At 46.7% G+C, this 27,739-nt stretch overlaps 2 protein-coding genes across 4 annotated transcripts in view; one reads left to right on the top strand and one right to left on the bottom strand.

The window, feature by feature from the left end:
• Positions 1-14,748, bottom strand: part of RPIA (ribose 5-phosphate isomerase A) — a 32,271-nt gene extending 17,523 nt beyond the window's left edge. Inside the window, exons 1-3 of the mRNA XM_073342909.1 lie at positions 14,515-14,748; positions 6,045-6,105; positions 3,807-3,862 (exon numbers count right to left, since the gene is read on the bottom strand). Coding sequence (XP_073199010.1) covers positions 3,807-3,862; positions 6,045-6,105; positions 14,515-14,703 — 306 coding nt within the window. The 5' untranslated portion in view covers positions 14,704-14,748. The remainder of the gene's footprint in view (positions 1-3,806; positions 3,863-6,044; positions 6,106-14,514) is intronic.
• Positions 14,749-27,304: 12,556 nt separating this feature from the next.
• The window catches only part of EIF2AK3 (eukaryotic translation initiation factor 2 alpha kinase 3), a 73,219-nt gene continuing 72,784 nt past the window's right edge, over positions 27,305-27,739 (top strand). For 2 of the 3 annotated variants that reach the window (XM_073342906.1, XM_073342905.1), the window contains exon 1: positions 27,305-27,679. In XM_073342906.1, the coding sequence (XP_073199007.1) occupies positions 27,411-27,679 (269 nt within the window). In that variant the 5' untranslated portion in view covers positions 27,305-27,410. The remainder of the gene's footprint in view (positions 27,680-27,739) is intronic. The other variant, XM_073342907.1, reaches the window with a different exon arrangement.

Here is a 27,739-nt window from a genome sequence, read left to right as displayed (position 1 = left end):
TGGTGGGGTGGGGTGGGTTTGAATAAGGCTCACTGACACGGATTCTCCTCTCCCTTACACCTCATGCAGTTACGTGCACCCAGGGGAAGCGGAAGTAAGATGCTGCCACACTGATCTGGTGGTGTTTAGTGCTAACTTTGCATAAGGTGCCAGGCAGCTAGGGAAAATCTGTCCCCATGTCTCAAGGTCTCAGATCACTGGCCTGAACAGGCTCCTCGGTACAAACCTAGTGTCCAGGAACCTGTCGAACATTTTTTATTGTTAATTCTACTGTGTAAATCAAACTCCATTGGGGTGAATGGTCATAATCATTTCATAACAGATCTGAATTTAACTACACACATAGGGCCAAATTCGCTCCTATAACAACTCTCCTGGAGTCAATGGATACACACCAGGCATGAATCCCATCCTGCAGGACTTTCTCCTGGCATTTACCCTTATAACTCCCCAAAGCAATCTCTTCATCTTGAAGGTACACGGGAGGGGAAACAGAAGTCAGCTTCTCCCTCCCTACTTCTCTATGCTAGATAACTCCTGTACTAACTCCTTAGCTATCCATAGCCAGGAAGTAGAAAGGAGAGTTTTGTATTAAAATATGATGGCACAACATTTAAAGTAGTGCCTAGAGTCCCCCAACTGAATTTGGGGCCCCATTACATTAGGCACTGTACATACACACAGAAAGAGACACACTCTGCCCTGAAGAGCTTGTAGTCGAAAGAGACAAAGTGTGGGAGGGGAAACTGAGGCACAATGGGGTGAAGTGACTTGCTCAAGGTCACACAGTAGGTCAGTATCAGAGCTGAGACTAGAACCCACATCTCCTGGCTCCCAGTCCAGGGCTCTATTGGCTAGACCTCCTTAACATATGCATATTAGCATCCGAGTAACAGTGAAAAAGAAAAGCCTATGATAAAAGACAAGTGAGTTGAACTTAGAATATTGTGCCAAGTGGTAGAACTACATTAGTGTAACTAGTTTTCACCTAAGACTAGGAAAAGTAGTATCTGGTCTCAGTGCAACCCACATGGTAAGGCCAGCTACTGTATGCCTTACTGTCCCCTTCCCATTTCCCCCAGGCAGTCGTGTGACACAGCATGCTTTCTCCCATGAGCAGGGTCTGCATTCGATTCAGCTACAACTGTGCAACACGGTTCACATCGGTAAGCAGAAAGCAGTAAGAAAAGTTCAATCACCAATACTGGAATGAACACAGAGAATTACAGCGTGTCTCTCCTACAATTCAGAAAGATCTTGCTCCTTACCAATGAAAGGCCAATTTTCCCAACTGTAATGTTCCACCTAAAACCACAGCGCAGCCTCTTACAGCCACACTTCACACCGGTGCACTGAAGAAGGCTGAACACATTCATTTTCAATTAATTATCAGCGTGAAGAACTAATATGGTTGAGGTCAAAAGAAATTTACCCATGTTTCTAGTTAGATCATATATAGATGGGACAAGCGTCAGTGTTACCATTTTAGGGAAATTAAAGAGACAATATCAATTAATAAATAAAGTCACTTCCGTCTGAATTTTTTTTCAAATATATGGTTGCATATAACACCCTAGATCACTCCAAACGAAAGAGTACAGAAGATTTTTTTTTAAAAAGAAAAAAGTAATTACTTTGTGTATTTGGCAGCATTTTGTGTATATAGTTTATATTTCACTCTTTCAATTAACATTATTATTAATTATCTATATTACAGTAGCACGATTGTGTCCCCACTCTTGCTAGGCGCTGAATGTGACACTTCTCGGGGCACACATCTTGCAACGATGATGAGTATTGGTAAATTCCACGCTTTCAGTAGAGACCTCACGTGCTACATTTTATGGATAAATACCATGAAAAGAGTGTATTACGTATAATGAGTTTATCAGATCTGAGACAGGAGTTTCTCATAACAAACACTGAACCCTTTGCTAGTTGGCACCAATGGGTCTCTGTGTCACACTGAACACACACATAGCAAGAGAGTGCCCCTGCCTGAAAAAGCTTGCGATACAGACAAGACAGACAGAGGGTGGGAAGGGAAACAGAGGTGCAGTGACTTGCGTAAGGTCTCAGCGCAGGTCAGTGGCAGAACCAGGAATAGAACTTGAGTCTCCTGACTTCCAGTCCAGTGACCTATCCACTGGGCCACACTGCCTCTGCCAATGGTCTGTTGCCCTTCCTGTCTCACGAACTTGCCTGATGACATTGCTCTCGTGTCATGCTCTAAAGGGGAAGGGGAAGCACAGCGTGGAAGAGAATGTGCCTGTGTATTGCCATTTCATTATTAAGGAAAGGGAGGCACAGAGCAACTAACATGATTTGCCTAATGTCACACAGAAACTCCGTGGCAGAGTCAGGAACAGAACCTAGTTCTCCTGACACCCAGTCCCAGTGCTTCCCCAAGACCTTTCTTCCTCTCTCCAAAAACAGCTCACAGCTCTACAGCTCAGCGGGTATAAAGCTAGTTCCTGTAAAAGGTTGCACAGCAAGGGGCAGATTAAGCTGATTTCTTTTCAGGAGTTCCATGTGCAAGCCAGCTACATGTGCTTCCATATCCTCTTGTGCATGTGATCCCACCAGTGCAGCATGCCGCTCAAATTTTACCACTTCCAGAGCCTGATACAAAGCCCAGTAAATTCAGAGGGAGTCTTTCCAATGGGTTTTGGATCAAGCCCCTAATTCAACACAACTGATAGCTTTTCTATACAGCTGGAGCAGAGGTGGGCAAACTATGGCCCGCGGGCCACATCCGGCCCACGGGACCCTGCTGCCCGGCCCCTGAGCTCCTGGCCCAGGAGGCTAGCCGCCCCCCGCAGCCTCAGCTCACTGTGCCGCTGGCACAATGCTCTGGGCAGCGGGGCTGTGAGCTCTTGCCGCGCAGCACAGCTGCAGAGCCCGGCTGGACCCGGTGCTTTGTGCTGCGTGGTGGTGTGGCTGGCTCCAGCCGGGCGGCTCGGCCGTAGCGCTGCCAGCCACCGGTGCTCCAGGCAGTGCAGTAAGATGGAGGAGGGGGTTGGATAGAGGGCAGGGGAGTTCCATGGGGTTGGTCAGGGGGCGGAGGTGTGGATAGGGGGCGGGAAACAGGGGGGTTGAGTGGGGGCAGGGGTCCTGGGGGGGCAGTCAGGAAGGAGGGCGGGTTGGATGGGGCCGCCAGGGGCAGGGGTTCTGGGGGCGGTCAGGGGACAGGGAGAATGGGTGGTTGGATGGGGCAGGGGTCCCATGGGGGCAGTCAGGAATGACAGGAGGAGTTGGATGGGGCGGCAGAAAGCAGTCGGGCGGGAGGTCTGGGGGTGGTCAGGGGACAGGGAGCAGGGGGTGGTGGATGGAGCAGGAGTCCCAGGGGAGCCATCAGGGGGCAAGAAGCAGGGGGGGTTGAATAGCCATGCCTGGCTGTTTGGGGAGGTACAGCCTCCCCTAACCGGCCCTCCATACAATTTTGGAAACCCGATGTGGCCCTCAGGCCAAAAAGTTTGCTCGCCCCTGAGTTGGAGCCATGGACTGAGCCATACGGTAACTCACATATCATGCATGTTGTCTGAAACTCAACACCATAAGCTTCTCAAAAATTGCATGGGTTTGTTGTGAATCTCAGCTCAGTGCAATGACTATCCATCACCCCACATGAAGTCACGGCCATGAATCTGTGCTGAAATCTCGCAACGTTCTCCTTTAACTAACTGGGGTTTTGAGCAGATTTACAGTAATTCAGAAATTGCCCTAGAGTTTCGATAGACTGATAGAATGTAACCCCAAGTGTCTTACCCATAAGAAAGGGCACCGGCGGGGACAATATTTTTTACCTGAAAAGATGTTGGGATGCAGACAATATTCAGATTCTCCCGTTTAACTCTCTCAGCTGTAGGAAGAAGCAGAAACATTAGTTTGCTCAACAAACAATAGAGCTGGAGGAAAGTGCAACAAGCTTCACTTTAAGAAACTTTAGTTCAAATAGCCTCTTTGAAACATTCCAGTTACTTGGGCTTACCTGTATTTGCAAAGAAGAGTCAGGCACAAACTACAAACAAGTGTCATCCTGTGCTGGATAAACTGTAGCTTCTGGTGACAATCATGTTTAAACAACTTCTCTGGGTCAGCCTATGATGAAAAGGCTAATGACCCATCTCATATCGGAGCAGTAGAGCAAGCAAGAATTGTGCCCCGTCAGTAAAGAATAATTCATCACCTAGGGAATTAAATCCTATATTACACACATTTTACTGCACTCCTTGTAAACAAGAGAGCTTTAGGTGAATAATAGCAGCTGTCTGAAAGATTGTGCTGCCTCAGGGCCTCATATCACGTGTAATAAAAAGCATTTAAATATATGGTAGGGGAATGACTAATGGAGCAAAATCCAGCATTTCCATTAAAAGAATTAAATGTTTCCTCCCTCCGTGTAACCTGAAAAGATGAACATCTATTATTAAGATAATAGATGTTATTATGGACGTATTAAGATAATTCCCTAATAAATTTTGTTCACAAAATGCTACGTTTCAAATCTAGGCAAATCCAACAGCCTGACTGCGTAAACATGGGTAAGTGCTACCTAATGGCAACAGGTGATGCAGGCAAACTCCTCACCTGTTCTGATCATTCAGAAAGCCCTGCTTTTGGCACGCCACTGCTCAGACATAAGCCCAAGCTCAGCAGTCTTGAAGGCCAATAGTGCTTTATAAATGTATTCATGGCTCAAAGATTTGGTTACAATAAGAGCAGCTCTGACATTGAGCCACCATACCAGGAAGCAGAGCTTCCAAGTCCTAAAATACCTCATAAGTATTAAAAACTAACATAAACTCCACCCTGGAATCAACAAGTTGCAAACAATGTACACAAGTGCGCATCTCCACAATCTTAACAGTGACTTTTGCTCTCTCCCATCTTCTATTACCAGTTGTGCTGTTAGGTCTCCACTTAGGTCTCGATCCTGCAAACAGCACTTGCTCAGGTGCATAATCCACTGAAGTTATAGTCAATAGATAGCGCCAAGGAGTATTCAGAGTCCTGATGGGCGGAACATCCCAAACTCTCATTTGGAACAGATGGGACCTTATGCTGCTGAGCTAACAAAAAAAAAACCCCACAAACAGAGCTTGTCCACCAGTCCCAGCTCCCCAAAGGGAGCTGTTCTGTTTTATACGGGAGGCCAATAAGAGATAGCTGATTGTCCACTTTTTGTTGCCAAGACTAATTGCATTCTAGAATTAAGCGTGTTGCGAGTCCCTCCCTTCAAAAACAAGGGGCAGACCTGAGCTGACTGACTCAAAAAGATTCTAGGGCGCTTGATGAGCATATCTGACCTAAGGCTGAAAATGAGCCCTGGCCTCCTGCCCTTTGTTAACCCATAAAACACTGCTGGTACCACACACTGCACCTTGGCAAGACACAGGTATATAATTAGTCTTGTGCCCACTTGCTAAAGGGTCACATTACAATAATAGTTCGCCTACACACAGCACTTTATGGGACAAACTCTGCCCTGACTTTCACCCAGTAGAGTTGCAGGACATATGAATTACAGCAGGATTTAATGCCACATCTTCAAAGCACCATTCAAACATTAGCCTTCCCGACATCTGAGAGCTGAGTGAGTAACATTACCCCGATTTTACAAATGAGTCAACTGCTGAAGAATGGGGCAGTCCCTTAACCTAAGCCACACTGTGGGTCAGTGGCAGAGCTGGAATTAGACCTTTAGCTCCAACCTGAGCACAATTCAGGAGACTGGACTGTCTGGCAAGAGCAGAGCAGAGCAGAGCTCAACTCTAATAAAAGCTGCAGACCAACAAACTCATTAATTCTTGGTGACGACCTTTACAATGAAACTGAGGCACGAGTACAGGCTTTACTTTCTGCCTCAGATCGAATGTGCTGACCAATCAACACACCCAAGGTTTTTAACTGCAAGTCAGCTGTTTATCCAGCAGGCAGGCAGGCAGGAATTACATTTCACTTCTCCACACTAGCGTTCCAATTAGCTGGGGCTGCTGGAACAGAGGATTTTCCTTCGGATGGAACCAACGTTATTACCATACCTAGTCGATGGACAGCAGGGACAATTGTAGAGCCGCTTCCAATTCCAAGGACTTGGTTATTCTGCAAACCAGAAAAAGAGAGAAGCATGTTTTCATAGCACACTATGGAGGGCTCCAATACTGGGTGAACATATGTCCCATTTTGGCTCAGACAATCCCCTTTATAAACTCTGTCCCAGATGTCCCGACTTTTTTGCCAAAACTGGGCATTTGTCCCATTTGCTCTTGTGGCAGGGCTCGGGCGACAAACTCACAAGAGCAAACGGGACAAATGTCTAGGAAAAACTAGAAGGACAGATCCATTTGGAGCATACAGGAGCCTGACTAATCCTTCAAAGGAGTAGAGAAAGGTCAGCTCCAAAAACATGGTAGTCCTTTGGATGAAGGGATATAATAATGTAGATTACAGAGGGGTTAAGAATGCCGGGGAAACACTTCCCACAATACCAGCATTGAAAACCTTCCTGAGGCTTGGGTTAAAGGCTCGCTCCTACTGTGTTTCCTTTTAACCCTGGATTTTTGATGCAGCCCCTTCCTTTAAACTAGCCTCTCTGTTTACAAACCCTGGTTCTGGTGTAGAGCAGTTCTTTGCCTCCAGCAGATGTGCCTCTTCTCCCCCACCCACACCAGAGAAACCAACTAACAGTGCACCTTCTCTGCCTGCCTATTACTCTGCACAACAGTTGCAGCCTTCAGAGGTTGCCACAGCAGGGGAGGAAGTTGAAACCATTTGATGTTGTGTTTCAAGGAAACCACACAGTGAAATACTGTTGCTGGGAACAATATCGCTCGTAAACAGTACTGCTGTCCAAAGCAAGAAATGCAAGAGCATATACCCTAAAGCAGAGTACCAGGCCACCCCGTCCCTCACACTCAGAAGTCAGATCCTGTCTGCTCTGTAGACACATGGTGTAACTGAGTCCAAGTCCTGCTCCACAATAGCCCCCTGATGCATTTAAAACAGGATTTTAGTCTTTCAGCATAGAGGAGTTTTAACTGCATAGCCCCAGGTTTTCCAGGATGGTAGCCTGGTTCCGGAGCATGTTTAAGACCATTCAGTCTCATCTACACATTACTGTAGGATACATTTAGACACACGGGGAGGTGGAGTGGATAGGCACTAGCATGTTACAATGGCATTCTCTGCACTGTGGATCCACTATTTACCTATCACCTGGGTATCTAAGTGTTGATGGGATCGAACTGCATCCCATGCATACTTCTGTGCTGTTCATATAGGAGCAACTTCCTCAGCCAGAGTAAAAAGCTTCAGTTCACTTGCGGAACTGTGCTAGTACCGGAAAAAGAATCACAAAACGTTAGCTCAAGATTTTACTATAACAGACGCTAAGAGTTACGAACACCTCGGGAATGGAGGCTGTTCGTAACTCTGAACAAAATGTTATGGTGGTTCTTTCAAAAGCTTACAACTGAACATTGACTTAATACAGCTTTGAAACTTTACTATGCAGAAGAAAAATGCTGCTTTCCCTTTACTTTTTAGTAGTTTACATTTAACACAGTACTGTATTGTACTTGCTTTTTGGGGGGGGGAGAGAGGGGTTTCTGCTGCTGCCTGATTGTGTATTTCCAATTTCAAATGAAGTGTGTGGATGACTGATCACTTCATAACTCTGGTATCTGTAACTCTGAGGTTCTACTGCATTTAGCCACACTCCCCAAATAAGTTCATCCACAAGGTGTCACTACTTGGCCCTTACATATTACCTAATGAGCAGTTTAATGTTTCTTAGGCCTGGTCTACACTAAAAAGTCAGATCAACTCAGCTATGTTGCTCAGAGGTATGAAAAATCCACACCCATAAGTGCCATAGCTAAGCCAACCTAAGACCTAACCCTCAGTGCAGAATTCTTCCGTCGACGTACCTACCGTCTCTCGGGAGGCGGATTAACAAGAAATGGAAGAACCCCTCCCATCACTGTAACGAGTATCTACACTGAATCACTACAGCAGTGCAGCTGCAACTGTGCTGCTGTAGCGTTTCAAGTGTAGACAAGCCTTAGACAAGTGTAGACTTTGTCAAGTGTAGACAAAATCACTGAATTACACATCAAGCAGCCTCCTGTGGCTGATGCTTTGACTGGAGTTGGACAGCTCTGGATGGAGCTAGCTTGCTTTGGCGAGTGGGAGCATTGTTGCAGTGTAAGCTTGATTGAGAAGGAAAAGAGTAAAGCAGATCAATCCCCCAGAAGGGTTAAGGACTTAACTTGCCCCTTAAGTGACATTGACAAAAAGTTTAACTCTTTAAATCTGGCCCAAGTTTGGGAGCTCCCACATTATCCCAGCCTACCCCCACAAACCCACCAGAGATTGTCTGCCATGACTCCTCCTGAAGAGGAATCACATCTCTATGTTCCCAGGGTTGCCAGCGACGCCATAAAAATGGAAGAGACTCATTCTCCTAAGTTCTTCCCGCTGGGGGGTGGGTCGTGTAAGGCCAAGACACAATGAAGCTTCACTGCTCCCAGGGAAGATCAAGGTCAAGAACAGGAGAAGGAGGAGACAGACAGGGAGCTCCAGCCTGCCTACAACAATCTAGGTAAGAAAAAACATACATGCTCTTGTCTAGACTAGGGATACGTCTTCACTGCCCCCCCAGAAGGTGTGCTTTTAAAGCAGGATAACTAATGTGCATTAGCTGCACTGCTGTAAAACCCCAGTGGAGCCAAGGCACTGGTAGTTTTTACTATGACGTAGGCAGATAAGGTAAACAACAAGTAAGGGTAGGGCAGAGTGTTAATAGTGAAGACAGAGCTAGCACCTTCCAAGTCCTAGACTAACATGTTAACTGCTTAGTGTAAACAAGGCAGTGTGCCTTTAACATTAAACTGTCGGATTTGAACATGGTGTTAAGGCACACTGCTCTGTCTACACGAGGTTGTTAGCATGTGCTAACTAACATCTTCCAAATCCTAGGGCTGGTCTACACTAGGAACTTACACTGGTGTAGCTATGTCTCTGAGGGGTGTGAAAAATCCACACCACTGAGAGACGCAGCTATACCAACCTACCACCTGGTGTTCTTCCATCGACCTACCGATTGCCTCTTGGGGACGTGGATTATCTACACTGCTCGGAGAACCCCTTGTGTCGGTGTAGGTAGTGTCTACACTGTAGTGTTTCAAGTGTAGACAAGCCCCTAGTCTAGACAAGACCTAAGAAAGGAAAAACTGGGAAATCACAAAGGATCCCATTCTCCAACAAAGGTCTGAAACAAGGGGGGGAATGTGCGGAAATAAAGCGTACAAATCCCAAAGAGATTTATTAAAGCTTTTTTTGTCTCACTTCCCCAACTGTAAAACAGGGATAATACTTTATCTTCCATCCTTTGTCTGTCTTCTCTGTTTGTTTGCAATGTTGTTGTAGCCCTGTTGGTTCTAGGACATGAGAGAGAGACGAAAGAGAGTAACATCTTTTACTGGACCAACTTAGAATCATAGAATATCAGGGTTGGAAGGGACCCCTGAAGGTCATCTAGTCCAACCCCCTGCTCGAAGCAGGACCAATTCCCAGTTAAATCATCCCAGCCAGGGCTTTGTCAAGCCTGACCTTAAAAACCTCTAAGGAAGGAGATTCTACCACCTCCCTAGGTAACGTATTCCAGTGTTTCACCACCCTCTTAGTGAAAAAGTTTTTCCTAATATCCAATCTAAACCTCCCCCACTGCAACTTGAGACCATTACTCCTCGTTCTGTCATCTGCTACCATTGAGAACAGTCTAGAGCCATCCTCTTTGGAACCCCCTTTCAGGTAGTTGAAAGCAGCTATCAAATCCTCCCTCATTCTTCTCTTCTGCAGGCTAAACAATCCCAGCTCCCTCAGCCTCTCCTCATAAGTCATGTGTTCTAGACCCCTAATCATTTTTGTTGCCCTTCTATTGGTGGAAGGGACAACTTTCAAGCTTTACAGAGCTCTTCTTCAGGTCTGGAGAAGGTAATCAGAATGTCTCCGCTAAATATAAGATAGAGCAGATCATTAAGCATAAGGGTTCACATATGCTGAATTAGACCACTTCAAATGCAACTGGGGGTTAGCAGACAGTAGGGTGTTTTGGCAGGGTCTGGTGCTACTTTGAGTTGCTGTGTCTTGGTCTGTGGGGAACTTGCTTCTGATGATGTGCTTAGTGAAACTGAGGAGTTGTTTGAAGGCCAGAAGAGGGGGTTTGTGAATGATTTCTTTCAGAGTGTGGTCCCCATCAAACACAGTTTGTAAATGTTTGATGAGATCCCCTATGTCACCTACCACTGGATTCCAACTAGAGAGCATGGTCAGCAGGGTTTTTTTTCCTGTACTGAAGCAGGTTCTCCCGGGGTATTTCGGTGGCCACTTCAAAGATGCAATGTACTTCTCTGGTGGAGTTTCCTTGTTTAGTGAAGGCAGCCTTAAGTGTGTTTAAATGTATATCCAGGACTTCCTCTTCGGAGCAAAAACTGCAGTATCTGAGTGCTTGACTGTAGATAACCGTTTTTTCTGATGTGTCTGGGGTGGTTGATGGAACTGTGCAGATAATGTGGTGATTGTAGGGTTTTTGTATATAGTAAATTGCAGGGTTCCACTTTTTAATCGAATCGTGGTGTCCTTGGAGTTGATCTTGGTGTGGGAGTGTTCTAGAGAGAGTTGGATGGATGGGTGGTGGTTGTTGAAGTTGTGGTGAAAATCTATAAAGAAGTTTAGGTCATCCATCCAGAGGATGGAAATGATGAGGGGTATGGAACTATTTCCATATAAGGAGAGGATAAAAAGACTGGAACTACTAAGGGGAGACTGATTAATATAGGTCTATCAAATCGTGAATGGGGTGGAGACAGTGAATGGGGAAGTGTTATTTTACCCTTCACATAACACAAGAATGAGAGGTCACCCAGTGAAATTAGTAGACAGCAGGTTTAAAACGTAAGGATGTACTTCTTCACACAACACACAACCTGTAGAACTTGTTGTCAGAGGATGTTGTGGAAGCCACAAGTATAACTGAGTTCAAAGTGAATTAGGTAAGTTCATGGAGGACAGGTTCAACAGTGGCTATTAGCCAAGATGGTCACACATGCAACTCATGCTCTGCGTGTCCCTAAATCTCTGTCTGCCAGAAGCTGGGACTGGACAACAGGGGATGGATCACTTGATAATTGCCCTGTTCAGTTCATTCCTTCTGAAGCAAATGGCACCCACCACTGTCAAAAGCCATGGGCTAGATGTGTTATACCAATAAAATAAAACCCGGGATCTTATTGAAGGGAAAAAGGCAAAATACCACATTTATTGTGAATACAGAAAGAATCATAGTAAGCAGTTAGTTATAGCTATAACATTCCATTCAATCTCATATTTATTCCCACATTCATTCATGCAAACACACACACACAGGTTCTGCAAGGTTGTTATCATAGTTACCAGCTCATGCCAAGCCACTGGCCAGGTGGCCTGGACATGAGGAGGGAGCAGGGCCATGTCAGACGCTCATCTGATGCTCCTGGAAGTTGGTTTGCAGAATCAGACCCCAAAGTTCTCACTTTTTAGAGTCCATTTTTATAGGAATTTCTTCCTATGCCAGTCTATGGGAATTGCTTCATCATGCTGTTGCTGAATCAATCAGCAGATCGCACATTCCTGACGGCTCCGTGCTGCTAGATGTTATCTTGTTCTTTGGGTCTCCCATTCTTGAGGCTGTTGGGTGGATTCCAGTCTGCCCTCCGGGGGTCCTCTGGTTATTTCCACTTGACGCCTTCTTCAGCCGATGGACACTGGATTCTTAGGCTGGCACCTCCCTGATCATTCAGTTATTATCCACACCAAGCATCCATCCACATACATCCTCTATCTCTATTTTAATCACAATTGTTAATACAACAAAAGGGCGGGGAGTCTCTGGTTGCTGTTTCTGTTGTTACAGAGTATTGCTTTGAGTCTCTCTCTCTGTGAATTGCTTTGAGAACAGACTCTGTCTTAGAATGTACTAACACAATTAGCAGCTTGCAAGTTTCACACATAGAGGGAGAGAAACAGTACCAAAAACCAAGAGACCTCTTCATTAGTAATACCCTGGAATTTAAACTATGGGGAATCAAACTCATTTGTGATTTTAATACAGAACTTCTTTAATATGATCCAACAGATGGACCATTAGCCTGACCCAGTATGGCCCTTCTTTTGTTCTTAAATGTGAAGTTGTGGAGGGTAAGGATGAAATGGATACATTTAGTGTCATGTATAGAGTGTTTTGGGTGGCTTTCCAAGTGCTGCACTTCATCTTGTAGGTATCAAAGCAGGCAGCGATGCCATCACGGTGAGGGATGTTGGTGTACAGGGAGGCGATATCCATGATGTCAAGTGTGGTGTTCTGGAGAGATTGTTAATGTTGTGGAGTTCTGGAGGAAGCTGGTAGTGTCTTGGAGGAAGATGGCCCTTTATGCTGCAGCTACGCCACTATAGAGTAGATACTTCTACATTGGCAGAAAGGGTTTTTCCATCAATGTAGTTAATCTACTTCTCTGAGAGGCAATAGCTAGGTTGATGGAAGAATTCTTCTGTCAGCCTGGCCATGTCTGCACCAGGGACTAGGTCAGCCTAACCATGGCACTCAGGACATGACATTTTTCACAGCCCTGAATGAGGCAGGTATGTTGATCTAATTTTTAAGCATAGACCATGTCCCAGTTACGGATCAGGACTCTGTTGTGCGAGTGCTGTACAAACACTAAACAAAAATAAGATCTCTGCCACAAAGAGCTGACAAATCTAAGGCCCTGATCCTGCAAAATACACATGCTTGATTTTATTAGCATGAGTAGTAATCAAAGCTAAGCATGTGTGTGTCTGTAGGATCAGGGCGTATGATGACTGTAAGTTCTGCAGGGCAAGGATCATCTTTCACTAGGTGTACACTCAGTGCTTAGCACAACTGGGCTCCTGTCTCAGGGGGCCCGGCCTCTAGGCACTACTGTAATATGAATAAATAATAATAGGAATGAGGAAGTGTGTTGCTTAGTGCTGGGAGACTAATTAACAGTGACAACTACACTGGCAGCTGCAATGTCCAAAAATACAACTACCCCTTAAAATGCTGAGCTCTCTGCTGCGGATGTGAAAAGATCAGTGAAAGGAAGAACAGAGGGGATTTTCCCCGATAGCCAAAACCATCTAACACCCATGCAATGAATCCTACCAGTTTATTTACTACTGTTTACAAAAGACTTAAGAAGCAACTACTACAAAATTAAACAAGGCCACAACCTGTCTTACTTTGCGAGCTAAGTCAGACCGTGTATTTTAACCAGCTACAAGGGAAGCCACAAAAGCCTTGAGAGCTTTCCTGGACACAGAACAAATAGTTGTTTTTACATTCTTAACTGTATTCCTTTCTCACTTTAAAAGGACAACAGTTAAGTGTTCTATTTTACCAGAATAAAAAGCATGCTTAGTACACGGAAGTCTCAACTCTATGACAGCATAGACCTTCGCTCCGCAGTTCTGATTAGCTAGAGGATTTTGTTTTCAAACTGATTGAGGCTCAGTGTGTTCCAGACAGGCTTGTACCAAAAACAGATCTAGAGATCCTATGTGATTTTCAATGGGTCACTTAACTGCTCTGCCTCGATTTCCCTATCGGTAGAATGTGGATAATACTTTACTAATTCACAGCACTGTTGGTTATTAAAGTCTGTGTCATGCTCAGATAGTAGCGCAATGACCACCTTAGAAATGCCAATCCAGCTCAGCAAGGGCCATCAGAGTACTGGAAGTTTGTTATCTGGCCCCAACTTGTACGGCAGTTAGTTTAGTTTATTTTGAAATCTGCTATGAAAATGAAAAATATTAGCATGGCTCACTGAAAAAGAGATCAACCAAAATCGTCATTGATAGAGAGCAGTAGGCATATGCTGTGCCCTGTGCAACAGACAACCTGTACCAAGCAAGGAATGGAAAACTGTCCCTCATAAAAGGCACAAAACTGAAAGGGGTTTTTGTTGTATGCAGTGTAGCTGCAGTCATGTGGGTCCCGAGATATTAGATAGGGTTTTGTTAATACCCTTAAAAAGCAAGGGGAAAAAAGACTCCTTCACGGACAGTGAGGCTTGGCGGCAACCCTGCAAGCACAAGTGCAACAGGCACGTGGCCAGAGCTGGGTCAAACTATGCCATCTCCCCCCCCCCCCAAAAAAAAAGCTTGGAAGCTGCAAGGGCAGAACCCCCAGGGCAGCAAAATCCCCAGCCTCTTTGCACCCAGGCACGTGTTAAAGTGCATGATTACTGGCATATTCACTTGGACAGGCACGATGCAAAACATTTTGCTTGGGGGTCGGGGGGGGGGGGGGCAGAGGCCACTTTTACAACTCTCGGGGGGTGGCGGTTAATGCAGCCCGCCCAGACGAATGGAAGCTGCTGCAAACCCCGGGGGCCGCCCTTTGCAGACACTGGGGGCGGGGGTGTCTTTCGAGGGTCCCCCGCTCACCTTCACGTGGTTATCGACAGCTGCCCAGGCGGCCACCCTCTTCGCCTCCTCGGACATGTCGCTGCGGCTGCCGAGCGGCCTGCGCGCGGGCAACGGCACGTGCGGACGGGCCCGGCTCGCCCTCGCCCTCGCTCCGCCTGGGGGCAGCGCAGCCAGCAGCGCCCCGGCCAGCCGCCTCCCGCGCCGCATAGCGACCCCGCCCGCCTCCTCCGCCCCCTGGGCCGCCGGGGCTGCCCCACGCGCGCGCGCGCGCGCGCGCGGGAAGCCGGGGAAGGCGGGCGGGGGCCGGCCCGGCCCGGCGGCGGCTGGGAGTTGTAGTGCCGCCGGCTGGGGGGGTGCAAGGGCTGGGGAGCGGGGGGGACTACAGCTCCCACCATGCAGCCCGCCTGCCCCCAGCGGGCCGGCCGGGGAGCGGCTCCGTGCGCGCTGGGTTGGGCTGCTGCGGGGGAGGGCCAGTCCGGGGAGCGGGAACCTCGGGGCCGAAGCCGTGCCCCAGGGGTGGATGGGGCGGGCGGCCCGGGGGACCCTGCCCCCTGGCGAGCGGCCCAGCGCCTGTGGCGCTTGTCCCTTGCGCTGCCGGGGAGCCCCGGTGCTGCGAGGAAGGAATAAGGGTGTCAAGGCCGTGCATGAGTTCGCGTGGCTACACTCCGCCGCCTTCTCCTTCCCCTCCGCGCTGCTGGTGGGTACATTCCCTTCCCCGTACCCTGGACCGCTGTGTGTGGATCCCTGTCACGGCCAGGTTTCAGAGGAGCAGCCCTGTTAGTCTGTATCCGCAAGAAGAAAAGGAGGACGTGTGGCACCTTAGAGACTAACAAACTCCAGTTTACCCTCAGTTCCCTTTATCTGAAAAATCCGAGGTCCCTGGAACCACAGTGGGCCCCCTGCAGCCCTATGTTAGGCCCTGGCTCCACTTCAGCTGCTGTAGTGGTCTGCAGCGTCCATGCTTCCTACATCCCTGTGAGGGGGTTTTCCATCTGGGTAGTTTTAATCCACCTCTCCAAGAGGCAGTGCCTTGGGTTCACAGAAGACTTCTTCCCTGGACTTTGCTGCATCTACACTGAGGGTTAGGCGACCTAATTACAGAGCTCAGGCTGCAAAATGTTTCACAGCCCTAAGTGATGTAGCTAGGTTGATCCGATTTCTTAAGTGTAGACCAGGCTTTAGTTAATTAGTTAGTTCTTTTTATCTGAACAGCCAGTTATCCAAAAGTCTCAGATCTCCTCCTGCCAGTGGGAACATGACATAACTTTGTTAAATCTACGTTAAAAATACTTGAGACTAGGGGTAGCATTTTCAAGAGTGCCTTAGTGATTTAAGCACCTAAATCATATTGAAAGTTGATATTGTTTAGGCATCTAAATCCCTTAGGAACTGTTGAACAATTTTAGCCTAGGTCACTCCCTAGTTTGATCACCATTTAGTCTACCAATGTTTTAAAAACTGTTTTAAATAAATGTATATGCTCCAACCATTTTGGCAATACAACCTTGCGAGATGGAAGTTTTAACATGTTGCTGCTTTTCCAGTGCAGATAGGGTCTAGACACCAAGACGGGGTGCTGTGTCCCAGCTTAGTGGGAGATCCTTATATCAAAACACTGAGATGCAGTAGTGAGGCACATGACTATAAGCTTTCCTGAACGTGTTGGGACTTGTATCCACACATCGTTGACCAAAGTTGTACAGCCCCGTCCTAGGATGCATGGGGTTCGCTATAAAGTCTAATATGGGTTTTCAGGCAGTGAAGGTGCGCAGGAGGAGGGAATCTTTTTTGTTGTTGTTGTTTTTCTTAAATCCTGGCCAAGAATCCAGGAAACTAGAGGGGAGGCGGTCATTGATATTTAAGGACAAAATTTCATAGACCAAAATTTTCAGTCTTGGGTGCTTAAAATTAGGCTTCTAAATCCATATTTAGGCATTTAAATAAAAGTGGCCTGGTTCTCAGAGGTGCTGAGCACCTACAAATCCTACTGAAGTTAATGGGAGCTGCTGGTGCTCAGCAGCACTTTTGAAAAATTCAGCCCACAAGTGACTAGAGAACATCCATTCACTTTGGTTCTGATAACGAAAAAGCCTCTGTTGCTTTTTTAACTTTCTATACTTCACTGATGTGCCTCAGTGCTTCTTGACGTACCTCGGAGCTTGTGGTGAGAACTCTCCACAATGCTGCTGTGATTTTTAGGGACTCGAAATAATCCCCTTTGTCATGGCTCACCGGGCAATGCTGGAGCGCCGGTCTTCAAACAATGGGGCATTCTTCCAGCAGAGCCTCTTTTGTCCAGATATCAAACTTGGTTGATCCAAGCCAGCCTTCCTTTATGCAAGCTGTCAGTGACTTGCTATTAAGGAGTCAGTATGTGAAAAAGGCTGGACTTTTCTACTAGCTGCAAGAGACCTTTTCTAGTGAATTGTGCGCTGCCTGCAGAATAGTCTATTTTATAGTGCAAATCCACACATGGAATGCAATTGCTATCAGAAAAAGCCAGCTACCAAAAATCATTTTCTTCCATGTTTGATTTAGTGAGCTTGGTGTTTGGGCTGCTGCTATCCATAACAGGTGTGACTGCTCCCTGAGACAACAGCAGCATGCCTTCAGTTCTGGAGTGTCAGCACCGATTCAGGAAAGCTCTTTAAACACAGGCTTAGTTATAAGCAGGTGCTTCAATCCCAATGACTTCAATGGGACTTGCGGTTAAGCGTGTCCTTAAGTGCTGTGCTGAACTGTGGTCTTGATGGTGATAGAAAACTGAAGCAAAATACAAAATACTGGGGCCTGATTTTTATCCCTGCATCAGTCATTGAAGGGTCTGGCTTCAAGAATGTCTCAATGTGTATTGTGCTGAAGGAACACAAATACTACAGCTACAGAGAAAGGACATCTGCCAGCCTTTTCAATCAACATCTTCACTGAAGTGCAGGATAGGTTGGATTTGAGTGGATGCTGACCGATATAATCTTTCCTAAACTATCTGTATTTATGATAAGCAAATAGTTTGTGATGTAGCTTCACCAGTGCAAAGCTACGCTTGAAAAGCGACAGCAGCATAAGCTGTAGTGCAGTTGTGTCACTAGAGCAGTTCAGTGTAGACGCTACCTGTGTTGATGCCCATTGCTGTAGTTAAGCCACCTCAAGAGGTGGTTGCTAGGGTGACAGAATTCTTCCCTGACCTAGTGCTGTCTGCACCTGAGGTTAGTTCAGCCTAAGTACATCGTTCCCGGGTGTGGATTTTTTACACTACTGAGGGACGTAGCTAGGTCAGCCTAATTTTTTTAGTGTAGATCAGGCTCAAGTGTAGACAAGGAAAGCCAGGACTGTGGTGTTACCCTGTTTTCAAGCAGGAGAGAGCATCTCCTATGCAAATTGCAGCTTTCCTTGTTTATGCTTAGGGCTTGAACTAGTGCGACTCCATCGATGGCTGGCCATTGACTGCTGGGATCAGGGCAAATTCCCAAGGTTAGACAAAGGCCTGAGTTTGTAACCTCACCAGAGAACATAGTTACGGCTTGGTTTACACTAAAAAGTTAGGATGACCCAGCTACATTGCCCAGGGGTGTGAAAAATCCACAGCCTCTGAGTGACATAGTTAAGCCGACCTCACCCCCAGCCTAGACAGCGCTAGGTCAACAGAAGACTTCTTCCATCAACCTAGCTACCACCTCTCAGGGAGGTGGATTAACTACACCAACAGGAGAATCCCACCTGCCAATATAGGCAGTGGCTATACTGAAGCACTACAGTGGTACAACTGCAGTGTTTCAAGTGTAGATAATCTCTAAGACTCACAGGGTTGTCCGTTCACTTGAATTTATCACAAGTCTCATGCTGTTGAGTGCTTTCCTTAAAGCCCCAGCTCCTGGGATCATTTTGTTACACTAGACTCTCAGCTCTCTCTTTTTTTTTTTAAAAAAAAGCAAGTTTCTAGTGTGGTTGCAGAGAAGAGCTTAAAAATATGAATTCCAAAGGTTCAAAACCCAGAAGGCAAATAAAAAGAAACCAATGTTAATAGGCAGCAGGTTTAAAATAAATAAAAAGAAGTACTTTTGTTTTACACTATGTACAGTCAGCCTGTGAAACTAATTGCCATAGGGTTGTGAAGGCCAAAAGTATAACTGGGTTCAAAAAAAGAATTAGATAAGTTCACAGAGCATAAGTTAATCAATGACTATTAGCTAAAATGGTCAGGGGGACAACCCCGTGCTCTGGGTGTTCGTAAACCTCCAACTGCTGGAAGCTGCGACAGAAGGTGGATCACTCAGAACTGTCCTGTTCATTGCTCTGAAACACCTGGCACTGGCCACCATCAGAGACAGGACACTGGGCTAGAGGGACCATTGGTCTGATCCATTATGTCAGTTTTATGTTCTTATGTCACTTGTATTGTGGGGTTTTTTTTAATCTCATGATTTTTAAACCAGTCTCAGGATTGCTGGAGGTCAGATGCATGATTTTTGATCTTAGGGTTGGCAATATTATACTCAGTTAGTGTCCATGTGTCACTCCTGCTAGCAGTTAAGCTGGGACATGGTTTATCCTTCTGTGATTAGTAGGTGCACTTTATTTTTCAGTGTGGACAGACCTGTTTGACCATGTTTGTGTAACCATCTAAGTGGCACTCCTTCCTCCGAGCTGTTTGTGCGGTAGGGCATCTCAGAGAGCTGGACCCACATGTTGTAGGAGCATCCCAACTCTACCCCTTGCAGAGGCATTATGGAGTAGCTATCCAGACATCATAATGCAGTAATACCAATATCGTAATGCAGCAAGTTAGGCATGGATGCATAAATGTGGTGGTGTTGTGAAAGAAAAGCTACTGTACAGATATAGCTTAATTGTATTTGTTTAGCTCTGGTTAGATTTGTTTATACCAATGTACAAATTATACATTGTATGGGACTGGGCCCAAACCAATGCACGACACAAGCACAAGGGAAGGCTTGCTGTTTTTGAACTTTTCCCCCCCTTGAGTTCCAGCCAAACCCATCTCTATTTGAAAGTGGCTAAAGTTCCTTTTGTAAGATCATGTGCTTGGCTGACACTCAGAAAATGACTCACCCAGCACCAACCCTGCTTTCTGCTGCTTTAACAAAATGGGAGGTATCTAAGCCTATTACATTTGAACAGAACTTCTTGAGACAATGTGGTAACGCTCGACCATTTTCACTAGGGAAAGTGCCTTAAGAAAGACCTGAGATGCCCAAACCGTATGACCTGTAGCCAGGAATGGCTCGGCATCAGTATGGTACAGGGATTCGGATGCAGGCTTTGAAGTCTGCATGTAGGTTTTCTCTATCCAGGAGCACCAGCTCCAAAGCCTACTCTCCATATTACAGAAACTGCCAGAGGGCTTCCCCAAGGCTGGTTGACTCCACTAGTCAAGCTGTGCTCATTCCCCAAGCCAAGCCTACAGATGTGTGTGATGGGGTTGGAAAGGGTACAGGGGCCCTTCAGCAGAAGATACCGACAGATGTGTTCCAGGATGGGGCAACCCAGGGCACAGTGAAGAGAGGGAGCCCCAGTTCAAGAGACAAATTACAAGCCAAAGGGGCATGGCCCAATGCTGGTTAAGTAAGGACGTGTCAACATTAGGAAGTTATACCACTTTAGCTACACTGATATAATCAAAGCAGTGCAACCCTCCCCCCCCCAAGTGAAGACATATATTGATATAAAGGTGCTCGTATGTGTATAACTATTCCCATATGGGAAGGGGAACAATTATACTGGTATGAATCACCTTTATACTGGTATAACTGCATCCCCACTAGGGCTTTTATTGGTGTAATCATTTTGGTATGAAAATCGCACTCCTAGACAAAATAGTTGTATCAGTGTAACTTTTAAGTGTAGACCAGGCCTAAGGTTCAGTTTATCAGGACTGTTCTGTATACTACTTATTTATTTGGATTGTATTATAGGCGTACGAAGGAGCCCCAGTCATGTACCAGATCCCCATTTTGCTAGGTGTTGTACAACACAACATTAAGGTAGTCCCTGCCCCCAAAGAGCTTAGAAGAGATTCGAATGAAGTTCTTGACCACTCACCACTTTGCAAGAGTAGTGTGTATAAAGGGACCCTGTCAACTGAAAAATCACACTTCTGTGTCTGAATATTTTTATTTCTGAGTGGCATTTCAAGTGACACCTGTGATTCCTTTAACTAAAAGAATTATTTTTCTGTTTGTTCCTCACGCTTACGTCACGTAACTTTGTGTATAGTCAGTTTCACTGTGTCCCTAGGTAGTCCTGGCATTGCTTCCCCTCTTTGGCCTGGTGTTCCTAAGAAAAAAAGGTGTGTTCTCTTGAGTTAGCTTTCATGTGATAAATAATGCAAAGTAAAATCCTAGCAAAGACCAGGCAGTTTGTGGTTTTCACACAACCTAGCAGGTCAAATTAATGATTAATCATATTGATCTTTCACATGACAACAGGGATGAGAAAAACATTTAAAAAAAAAACAAACTAATGTGACTGTATTTCTACACAAATGGACAAGGGAGATTCAAGGGCAGGCTTACTATCTGAAAATACTTCTATTTTTTTTTTAAATTGACTACTTTTCAAACTGTTAGTATCCCTTTAATCTTGGTGGTGTTGCCATATGCCCGTGTAGGTCATTTCATTCTGCCTACTTAAAATTTTACCCTGCAATCTCAGGTTCAGAAATATATCAGCTGGATACAACTTTCTTTAGCTTTTGTCTCTGTTATACTGTGTTCTGATCCGTTGTACTGTTTGAAAAGTTGCTGCATTTCACTCTATACATAACAGGCTCTCAGTGGTGGTTATGGCTAAAGTGATTCTTATCTGTGCAGTCCCTAGATTATGTTTGAATTCTTCTGGATGGAAAGCACTCTGCTAATTATCATCACTCTGAACAGTATTAATTTACATCACCCTTGGAGTGAGAGTCTCAAGGTACATTAATGTATTTTTCACTTGTCGCAACATGGACAGGCCACAAGATGGCACATTATTTCTTTCACTGCCCAGCCCTATTAGTTATAGAAATATCTACCTAAATATAGTCCTGAAACATCACGATACTTTCCAACCAGTGGACCAAATTCGGTGATGAATCCTGGCCACATGCCTGGTCACATGCACATCCTGGTTGCACATACCCTAAGAAGAAGATGGTATTTAGATGAAAAATACCTTTTAGACTGAAAAAAGAAAAGGAGTACTTGTGGCACCTTAGAGACTAACCAATTTATTTGAGCATGAGCTTTCGTGAGCTACAGCTCACTTCATCAGATGCATACCGTGGAAACTGCAGCAGACTTTATATACACACAGAGAATATGAAACAATACCTCCTCCCACCCCACTGTCCTGCTGGTAATAGCTTATCTAAAGTGATCATCAGGTTGGGCCATTTCCAGCACAGATCCAGGTTTTCTCACCCTCCACCCCCCCACACAAATTCACTCTCCTGCTGGTGATAGCCCATTCAAAGTGACATTGTCACCTACTACAGGACAGGCCTAACAAAGAAAATAACAGAACGCCACTAGCCGTCACCTTCAGCCCCCAACTAAAACCCCTCCAACGCATTATCAAGGATCTACAACCTATCCTGAAGGATGACCCAACACTCTCAAATCTTGGGAGACGGGCCAGTCCTTGCCTACAGACAGCCCCCCAACCTGAAGCAAATACTCACCAGCAACCACATACCACACAACAGAACCACTCACCCAGGAACCTATCCTTGCAACAAAGCCTGTTGCCAACTGTACCCACATATCTATTCAGGGGACACCACCACAGGGCCTAATAACATCAGCCACACTATCAGAGGCTCGTTCACCTGCACATCCACCAATGTGATATATGCCATCATGTGCCAGCAATGCCCCTCTACCATGTACATTGGTCAAACTGGACAGTCTCTACGTAAAAGAATAAATGGATACAAATCAGATGTCAAGAATGATAACATTCATAAACCAGTCGGAGAACACTTCAATCTCTCTGGTCATGCGATTACAGACATGAAAGTTGCAATATTACAACAAAAAAACTTCAAAACCAGACTCCAGCGAGAGACTGTTGAATTGGAATTCATTTGCAAATTGGATACAATTAACTTAGGCTTGAATAGAGACTGGGAGTGGCTAAGTCATAATGCAAGGTAACCTATTTCCCCTTGTTTTTTCCCACCCCCTCCCCCCCTCCTCAGACGTTCTTGTTAAACCCTGGATTTGTGCTGGAAATGGCCCACCTTGATTATCATACTCATTGTAAGGAGAGTGATCACTTTAGATAAGCTATTACCAACAGGAGAGTGGGGTGGGGGGAGAGAAAACCTTTTGTAGTGGTAAACACCCATTTTTTCATGCTTTGTGTGTATAAAAAGATCTTCTATACTTTCCACAGTATGCATCCGATGAAGTGAGCTGTAGCTCACAAAAGCTTATGCTCAAATAAATTGGTTAGTCTCTAAGGTGCCACAAGTCCTCCTTTTCTTTTTGCGAATACAGACTAACACGGCTGTTACTCTGAAACCTGTCATTTAATATTGTAACTCTTTTGTTTGTTTGGCTTTCCTTGTTGTATGGTTATTACCTAGCAATAAATAACTTTTATGGTTATGCCGGTTGCTTCCCTCCCTTTCTCACTCTCTCTCTTTTGTGTTTTTGGCTTCCCCATTCGCTCTGCAGTAACGCTCCTCTTACCTAAGGTAAAGATCCCTGCAGCGCCCAAAAATCATGTAGGGTTTTCTCATCAAGTGGGTTACTACCAGAACAATTGTAACATGAAAGTGGGGACAGATCTGTGCTGACCTTGTAGCATAGGAAGATGGCAACTCGAAAGTGCTGCTCGACCCAGCTGCTCAGGTGTACTCTATTCCGGTGCGGTGCCCGTGGCATCTGAGGGTGACAGCTTGAAAGTGTTGCTCGACCCAGCCTGCTGAGTCCAGGGACATTTAAGGGGTCAGCTTGGGAGTGCTGATTGACCCAGTCCTCTCAGACATGCTCTGTTAATGTGTGCATGTGTTCATCTGACTCTGGGGCTGGAGGAACCTACCCCTGGGGAACCTAGGTCCTGCAAGATAGCTCCACTGGGAGGGGCATGCAGAAGGGAGAAGTAGAGCTCTGTATGAGAACACAAGTGACACACACAGTACATTGATAGAATTACAGAATCTCCACCCCCAGAAGAGTAACCCTAATAAGTGAACATACCCCAAAGTAACTGGCAAATCTGGTAACACCTGGGGTAAAGAGGGATGGTGATAATTCACGGGTATCGGTGCAGGCGACTAGGGACACATTCTGCCAAATTCTCCATATTCTGCCATCATTTTCCACAGGTGTGGATCACTGAATCAGGTATCTCACTACTGAGGGTAAGCAAGGATGTAAGGGTGCATCTACTACACACGTGTGACTTCAGACCTTGTCCATATGCTACTTGCCTGTAAGTGCTTTGGTCCCTGCACAAGTGATTTCCGAGTGGCATGAGAAAGTTTCATTCAATGGGGGAAGAACAAAGCAGCTCTGCCAAGGAACCTTTGGCAGAGGATTGGCAAGTACGTCCAAGAAAGTTTCCTAGAGATCTCTCTGGAGGATTCCCACGAAATCTTGGTGTGCATCAACACACTGTTCCGCTGCGCTGCTTATCTGCACAGGGGTATTTGTAGCACACTCAGACACAGCTAGTCTTTCACATTTCTGTCGCTTCACCCACTTCTACAGTACACAAAACAAAAGAAAGCTGAATGCCATATAACCAAGCAGCATCAACTCAAAAAGATCACTTACCGGGGTCTCCTCTCCTGCTTCTTGCTCACTGGAGATGTACTGCTCGGACTAGCTAGACACCTCTGGAGTGGAGAAGTGTTCCTGACTTGCCACCCTACCTGGCGACCCTGCCGTGGGCTCCACAACATCCTCCAATTCCGCCTCTTCGTCCACGACTTCATCCTCGGGCTTCAGTCAACTTTCTGCCACCTCCAGCTCCGCAGAAGTATCCATGGGTCTCTTGGCGGCAAAGGTGGGATCGCCACCAAAGATAGCATCCAGCTCTTTGTAGAAGCAGCAGGTCTTCGGTGTAGCACTGAAGTGATGGTTTGCCTCCCTTGCCTTCTGGTATGCCTGCCTCATCGCCTGTATCTTCGCTTGGCGCTGCACCATGTCCCGTTTGTAGCTCTTTTCACACAAGCCAAGAGAAATCTGCCCATAGGTATCAAAGTTCCTGTGGCTGGAGCACAGCTGGGACTGAACAGCCTCCTCTTGCCATATACTCAGCAGATCCAACGGCTCCACAGTGGTACAAGGGGGAGAGTGTTTGCCGTGTGGAGCCACCATGATCAAGGTGCAATGTGAGCTCTCCATGCTGAGCAAACAGGAAGTGGAATTTGAAAAATTCCCAGGCCTTTAAAGGGGATGGGCAGATGCTTGTTTACCTGGCTGCAGGGCAGCGGAGTTGGAACTGCTGACCAGAGCGGTCAGGATGGGCATTATGGGACACCTCCTGGAGGCCATTTACAGTGACAAAACCAAGCGCAGTGTCTACACTGACACTTTGTCGATAAAACTTTGTGCAAAAAGCTCTATGCAGTTCATCGAGGTGGTTTTATTTTGTTAACAAAACAGAAGAGTTTTGCTGGCAAAAGTAGCATTGTAATGTGTACACCTCTGCTGTTTTGTCGAGAAAACTCGGTAGTGTAGATAAGGCCTAAATATCAGTATGCCAAGTTACAATGCAGTGCTGATGTGTCTAAGAGTTTTCAGATAGCTTTGAGATGTCTGAATGCCATCATGCCACAAGGCAATGCAATGACATCATACCATGAAAATCTGTCTAATCATCATGTCAAGAGGTAATGTGCTGACAGTGCAGCTAAATATCATTCCACTACAACAATACATTCAACAGCCATCACAGTGTGATAGGTTTCAGAGTAACAGCCGTGTTAGTCTGTATTCGCAAAAAGAAAAGGAGGACTTGTGGCACCTTAGAGACTAACCAATTTATTTGAGCATGAGCTTTCGTGAGCTACAGCTCACTTCATCGGATGCATACTGTGGAAACAACTGAATGACATCATGCTACACATCACTACACTAAAAAGCATCACGCCAGGGTGCAACATGTTGACAAAAACTAAACTTCACAACATATCTCAGCCACATAAATAATTATAATAATAGCTCTTATACACCATTTTAACTATTTATATATAATATCAAATGTGTATGGCACAGTACAGACAGGTAAGAAATAAAGACTTCTTCCACACAGAGCATTGTAAGGCCAGCATCCATCAAACTGATGCTCTTGTGGGAGTGCTGCAATGCCCTGCTCTGGCGCTATATGTCAGTGCCACAGCAATGCCCCACACAGTCAAGGTGATGCCTTGTGCTGTCAAAGTGCCATGAAATCCTGCACTGATGCTACGTCTCAATGTCATGGCCATGGCCAGTGCCGTCACAGCAATACCTTGTATTATCAGGCTGAGGGGTCATGGCGCCATGTGTTGTGGTCCCTCACTGTTGAACATACGAATCAATATACTGGATCAGATCTGAGGGCCATGTAGGCAAGTATCATGTCTCTGACAGCGACCAGACGAAGGAAGGTGTAAAAACGCTAGAGCAGGCAGAGGTAGGGTAATCTGCCCACCACAGAATGCTCATCCTACCATCTAATAATCAGAGATTGGTCGAAGCTGCAAAGCATGAAGTTTAAGATCCCATCCATGACATTATTTTAGCACTTTTCGGCTCCTTGGAGCTAAGATCAAGTGTAAGCAGTCCCTTGGTCTATCAAAGGCTGTGATCAAGTGTCTTGATGTTTTTGGTCTTTTGGCCCCGAGATGAAAACCTTGTCTGTGTCTCTTGGACCATGAAGTACAAACATTATTAATTATGATAAATCTAGATCTTCTTCTTATCTAGATAAACACCCAATCCCTTTTTGAATCTTCCTAAATTCTTGGCCTCCACAGTTTCCTGTGGCAGTGAGTTCCACAGCCTAATCACATGCTGGGTGAAAACAGTAATTCCCGGTCTCCGTTCTGAATTTGCCGCCTCTCCATGTCCCGGACCATCCCCAGGGGTGGTGTCAAGAAGCAGGGAGAACAGAAGCAGCAGCTCCCCCTCTCTAGACCATATACCTGGCTCCTGGCCTAGGTGTCACCCATATCTCAGGATCCTTTAGGGCCCCTCCTGTCAGAATCAGGAGATCCTGGGTCACGTAGCCCTCGCATAGCTCAAGCCCCCGCCCTGACTGTGTTTCTGCAGCTCCCCCAGCCCCTGAGAACGGGCGAGTCCATTCCGCCGCGGTCCCTTTAAAACACCCCCCTATTTTCTCATCTTCTTGGTTTGCCCCAGATGGCTCCATTGAGACTGCCCCTTTCGACACTCAAAATCGGCCACGTATGAAACACGAGTTGCCCAATCAGGAAGAGGCGGAGATAGCCGACCCCAATCGTCGCGCTGCATCTGCCGTCTCCAAATTATCCAATCAGGAACAGGTTTGAAGGCGGAGTACCGAATCACAGAGAAGGAAAGGAAGTGACTTCTTTCCATTGGCCAGGCTGATTTAGTATGCGAGACTGCGTACACGTCTCATTGGTCAGCAGGTGTGTTGACAAATATCGTCACTGTGCCCGCCCGGTCGAGCCAGATAGACCAATCAGAAACAGGTACTGGTTCGAATGACACCAAGTCTGTCAAATGGGTTTCCTCCCTCGGAAGCGGAGGGGGGGCGGGAAGCAGCATGTGCGGTTGTGCGCAGGACGCCGGTACGTGGCCGCGGGCAGGCGGGAGGGGGCGGGCTGAGCAGGGTTGGTTGCGGCGTGGCGGTGCCCAGTTCTCCTGGTGGCGGGAGCGAGTGTTCATGTCCTAGCGGCCGGCGCGGCGGGGCCGGGCTGAGGGGGCCGCTCCATGCGGGCGCCGCGGTGCCGGAGCGCTCTGGCTGCCCTGGCGGTGCTGGTGCTGCTGGGGGCGGCGGCCCCCGAGCCGGCTCGCGGCGATGCCCGTGGAGGCGAGGTCGGGTTCGGGCTCGGGGCAGCCGCGGCCCCGGCCGCTCTCCCCGCTGGGCCCGACGGGATCGTGGAGGACGATGAGGCCGGGGTGGCGGCTGCGGGGCCCGGGGAGCAGGGGCCCGAGGAGGAGGAGGAGGAGGAAGAGGAGGAGACCCGGCCCGGCGGCAGGTGAGCGGGTGGCGGGGCAGGGGCACCGAGGGGGCTGCATGGGGGATGGCGAAGTGCGGG

The sequence above is a fragment of the Lepidochelys kempii genome, chromosome 4 (genome assembly GCF_965140265.1).
Source record: "Lepidochelys kempii isolate rLepKem1 chromosome 4, rLepKem1.hap2, whole genome shotgun sequence".
Lineage (NCBI taxonomy): Eukaryota > Metazoa > Chordata > Testudines > Cheloniidae > Lepidochelys > Lepidochelys kempii.
This window is presented reverse-complemented; position numbering and strand designations above follow the sequence as displayed.